Here is a 5,138-nt window from a genome sequence, read left to right on the forward strand (position 1 = left end):
GCTAGTTTGCTAAAATATTGGGAAGGGTACACTAGTAATTCACAAAGAAAAAGCTCCTTAAAATTCTTCAACGCTTGTAAACATAGCGTTTAAAAATGGAGCTTTTTTCCATTTCTAAAAGCTAGAAGCTTTTGAATCAAACGGAGCTTTTTTATAGTTATGAGTTTTTTTATAAAAGCAAAAAGCTTCAAAAAGCTCTCTACCAAACATACCCTTACTATTTACCACTCATAACTTTGATAACAAATGTATTATGATAGTTGGTGAATTCATGGATATATTGATATGAAATTAACAAGATAAAGATAAAACAACATTAGAAACAACGTTACACTATCGTGTTTGGAGACTTACATTATACGGAGTAATATATAGATAACAGAGACTATATAGAGCTGATTTACTTGCAGCTATGCAAGGTTTTAACTCACAAAGAAACAGTCCATGTGGCATTTTCAGTTGCCATCTTATTCTGTATTTGTAATTTGTATTATACATCTTTAGCTGGAACTTGCAGCACAACGTATAAGTTGTGTTCTACAGTTGCACTTACTCATTGCTTTCAGATCATGATAGTTATGGTGGTTGACTCTCGGATTCAGTCATGTCTTGCTTAGCCAGATGACTTTTGTAGCAGCTCATAAATTTCGCTATAAATTCTACCAGAACACAAAGAAAAAAGTAATATGTTTAACGACATGTAAAAACCAAAAAACCTCAAACATGGTTAGTAAAAAAGGATTTTTTTTCGCTTAGAAGTTCGAGTCAAGGATACACTTTATGTCCAACTAGGTTAACATAGTTACCTTTTCTTAAATTAGTAATATACTGTATATAAGAAAGAATTTGAATGGATAAGAACCTTATTGGTTTACCTTCGATGTTCATAAAATGTTGGATAAGCTTTCGCCTTTCATCATGTGAAAATCTGTCTGAGCCCTTACCCTGAATAAAACATGAAATTTTGATGATGCATTCATTCGGATCGTATTTAACAAACTAGACTGTACATGTTCTTACACTATATTCTTTATATGTTTTTTCAATCTGCTGATGCATCGAATCTGCAGTATTCTTCTTCAGTTCGGCTTCTAGGGTCTGTAAATCGAAAGTATTAGATACGATATGCATGTTTATAATTATAATCACATACATGTCTATTAGTTCTTACGTTAAAGATGAAGTCAGGTGGTACACTGTGGTCTATCAGATTTTGCAGTTTCCGACGTATGTCATATAATCTGTCAAAATTTTTATGCAATTACCATATATTTTTATATTAAACGGTGTCAGATGTACATATAGTTTATGCAAATATCTAACGGCTTACTGTTTGGGGCTCTGTTTTTCAATTATACTTTTGGCAATATCTGCAATATCATCTTCCCACCCAGTCAAGATCACTTGATCTCCTTTCAGAATTGGGCTGCAGATAATATATACAACAACACGAAACACATCTAAGACAGCAAGCAGTTGAGCATAATGGCCTGAAACATATACATGTACATATACATATACATATACATATGTTTTTGTATAAGTAGGATGAAACAGAACTTATGTTGCCAGGTAGCTTCAAAAGAACGAATGGCCTGCCGAAGGTTATTCTTGGAATCAATTGCTATTCTTTCAGATAATTGCCTTGGTAAGTCTATTTTTTCATTTCGTGCTATGAATTCCAGGACTTCAACAATCTTAAACAACACAAAAGTTTTATTCTTGATTAGATTACAAAACATAAGAAAACGGTTTGTCAAAGTATGCATACTGTTAAAACCTTTCAAAAATATTACCTCTTTATTAGAAGGCGGAAGTAGTTGAACCAATTTACAGATGTTTTTAAGTGGTTGCAGCTTCAAAGCATCTTGGCAGCAAAAGAAGATTTTATGACATCCTCTGTATCGTTCTATAACCCATCGAATATAAAGCAATGCATCTGTTGAGAGCTTGTCCGCTTCATACAAAATGATGGCTGCACGTGTCGATTTGAGGTAGACGATGTTAAATTATTTTGGGTTTTTCTTGCTTTCATAATATTAGTTTAATTGGTTATTCAATTCAAAGTTTAATGTTGTCAATATATATACCTCTACAGTTATCATTGCTGCATCGTTCCGTATTGTGGGTTAGCTTATTTGTCTCTTTGATAAGTTCAACTATTACATGCTTTTCGAATCCTTTTAGTTCAGACAGATTAATTTCTACATGTTGAGAAGATTCTTTCACATTTACATTGATGCTGCTTACTTCTTCCCCCTGAATTATGTATAAGTACTTGTTTACGTATAAATTTCTATATGATAATATTTATATCTATTTTTACCTTCAAGGTAAATGTTTTGCGCTCGTCGCGTGCCTGCAGAAACCAGATCATTTGTTAGTAAAAGAGCTTTCTTTCCCATGGTAATCCGTTTTTTATTTTTTTATTTTTTGATAATTCCATGCGTACATAATGTTAAGTTGTGTTCTTATGTAATTCTTTCCATGATTACTGTTACGGATTTATTTGACTAGGTGCTCATTTGCTCTTATTCCTTTACTGTGTTTTGTCTAAGAAACACTTGTCAAAAGTTGCAGTTTTTATTAGACTTGGAAAGTACTGCATTATATTTTTAGGTTTTTTTCTTATATACACTTTTGTTCCGACGGTAACTGTAACAGTTAGATATGTTTCCATGACGTTTTATGTGTTACCTCAACTTTGTCTGCTCCAAACGCTTCGCGAAGCATTGCCCAAATCATTGTTCGCTTTCCAACACCTGCTTGTCCTTCAAATATGAAATGACAACAATCGTCTTCATTCATCTGTATAATAAATAAACCACGCCCACTCATTAGTTTTCGTACGCTCTTTACTTACGTTCATTTAAAAAACACTTTATCTTAATTCTTACCACTTGTTGCAGCTCATTCGCTTTGTCTTTGTTACAAATGAAATCCTTAAGTGCCACGGGTCGATATTTATCCGCCCAAAAATACTTCTTTTCCTCCTTCAACTCACTTGTTTCTTTTTCGTTAACAACCACCCTTTTAGTAGGCGGTGATTGTGGTATAGGTTGTGGTGGTGGTGGTGGTGGTGATGATGTCGATAATGGTGGTGATGATGTCGGCAATGGTGGCGGTGATGATATTAATTTAGGCGGTGATGGTGATGGTGATGGTGATTTTGACTCTGATACTCTCTCCCTCAAGGACTCCTCGATCGAATGTTCGGTAGAATAAACCTTAATCATTGTTGGCGTTAATTTCTCGTCTTTCGACTTAAACGAAAAACAAGCAGCACTCCATTCTTGCATCTTAACAGAAAAACTCGTTCTCGAGCTTGAACTTACAAACGTTGTGGCATGACTTTCGCGATCAGGGCTCGTATCTGGTTCTTTATGCAACAGCCCTTTGTAGTACGGACTAGAAACGTTCAAGTAGTCATGTGACATAACCATTGTACTCTCTGCTTCACCAGTTGTACCCGTACCCGTACCAGTGTTGAGTAGCCCTTTGTAGTAAGGACTAGACTGACTTGTTAAACTAAGGTTATGTAAATCATGTGGTATAGGTGTTGTTTTACTCTCTGCTTCGGGAGTTGTATCCGGGACTTTTTCGGTATTGAGAAGGCCTTTGTAGTAAGGGCTACTATAGTACTTTTTGTCTTCAATGCTATTAAATTCCTCAAGGTTTTCTTTTGTTAAAGTTGACGCCTTTTTCTTGTACAATAAACGAGCAGCAACTCGTGCCGTCCATCCGGTTTTCAAGGAATTAGTAGACGATGATCCTTTCGAAACGTTCGAGATTTGATCTTTTAGTATGGTTAGAGGCTCGGGTGAAACCGGGCTCTTCATTGATAAAATTTGTTTATGTTTCAAAACTTTGGTAAAGATGGAATGTTGGGTACATTTGTACACGATTAAGAAGCATTTGGTGACGTTTACATTTTTGTTGAAACGTTAAAAACTATGTATCAATGTTGGTTTTCGGTAATTGCAACGTGGTTATGGGTAGGAAACAGTGGGGATTTTGATTTTGACTAAAGTCGGCTGATTTTGATGCTAAAAGTTGGCTTCTTTTGGCTTAACTTTAAAATTTTATATTGTAATCTTCGAATGTTAAAAGAGTGTAAACAATTAAGAGGGCTGAAACCTGAACAAATTTGTGAATCTATCGAGTAGGAAAGCTTATTATTGTAACTCATTTTTTTATTCAATTTCAGATGTGTAACAACACTCTTTTATAATTACCTACTATGTGAAGCGTATCAAAAATCATATTTTTTATACTCTTTTATTACTATATTCTCTTTATTCACTATCACGTATAACACATGAATTTGTAAAAGAATTTCCCTAAATTTTTTGTAACGTTGCTTTTATATATTCATTTATTATGGTACTGGTAAGACCGGTCCTTATGGCATCCATAGGCACAGTAAGGTAATATGCATCCGCCAAGTACATCGTGATGGTGGTGACGATCAGCTTTTGTATTTTTTTTTGTGTGTAATTGTCGTACAGTGTGGGTCCAGATGAGCGTAATGATATGTAGTGTTTAGTTATTGGTTAGTGATAGGGTGTATCGCTGATGTGGCCCTAATGTGACGGTTAATTAGAACTTTAGTTACTGCATGGTCTAACCGGAACAAGAGGTGTAAAGAAGCCCCTTTTCATAGTAACTAGAAGAAAAATAGTTTAAGCTTGTTATGTAGCTTTAAGTTATGGTAGTAGTACTCTCACCTTCTGGGCATGGGCCCGGACCAAATGAATGTTTATGAGAAAATCAGAAATAAGGTTTAAATTTTGTGAAGAAAAGGAATTGAGTGGGAGAATTTGTAGCAAAGTCGAAGGTTGTATATATATAGTAGTATCAATTAGCAAAGCTTTCAATTAACGTGCATTGATATTATCTATCTATAAATCTATGACGATAAAAGTGACGCCAAGTACAAATCCGTCTAGAAATTAACTTTTGATTAAGATATATATGTGTGATACTGGGAATTTAAACATATGCTAATGAAACAAGATCGTGGCTAAACAGAAAACAGGGACAAAAATCGAATACTGAGGACTAAAAAACCTTCTCGGTTTATCTTTATTTTACTCAAAACAATGATAATCAACTAGTCCTTTTGAATGACAAAACAT

General features: G+C 34.5%; 1 protein-coding gene across 1 annotated transcript; it reads right to left on the reverse strand.

Annotated features, from left to right (window-relative positions):
* Nucleotides 1-331: 331 nt before the first annotated feature.
* LOC139839888 (replication factor C subunit 3-like) lies at nt 332-3,839 on the reverse strand. The gene is made up of 11 exons (XM_071830093.1): nt 2,898-3,839; nt 2,698-2,808; nt 2,327-2,359; nt 2,091-2,259; nt 1,797-1,975; nt 1,561-1,697; nt 1,331-1,426; nt 1,172-1,241; nt 1,021-1,098; nt 876-945; nt 332-659 (listed from the first exon to the last, which is right to left on the reverse strand). The coding sequence occupies exons 1-11, from the start codon at nt 3,837-3,839 to the stop codon at nt 577-579; spliced, it is 1,968 nt and encodes a 655-aa protein (XP_071686194.1). The 3' UTR covers nt 332-576.
* Between the last annotated feature and the right edge of the window lie 1,299 nt (nt 3,840-5,138).

Source organism: Rutidosis leptorrhynchoides, chromosome 1 (genome assembly GCF_046630445.1).
Source record: "Rutidosis leptorrhynchoides isolate AG116_Rl617_1_P2 chromosome 1, CSIRO_AGI_Rlap_v1, whole genome shotgun sequence".
Lineage (NCBI taxonomy): Eukaryota > Viridiplantae > Streptophyta > Magnoliopsida > Asterales > Asteraceae > Rutidosis > Rutidosis leptorrhynchoides.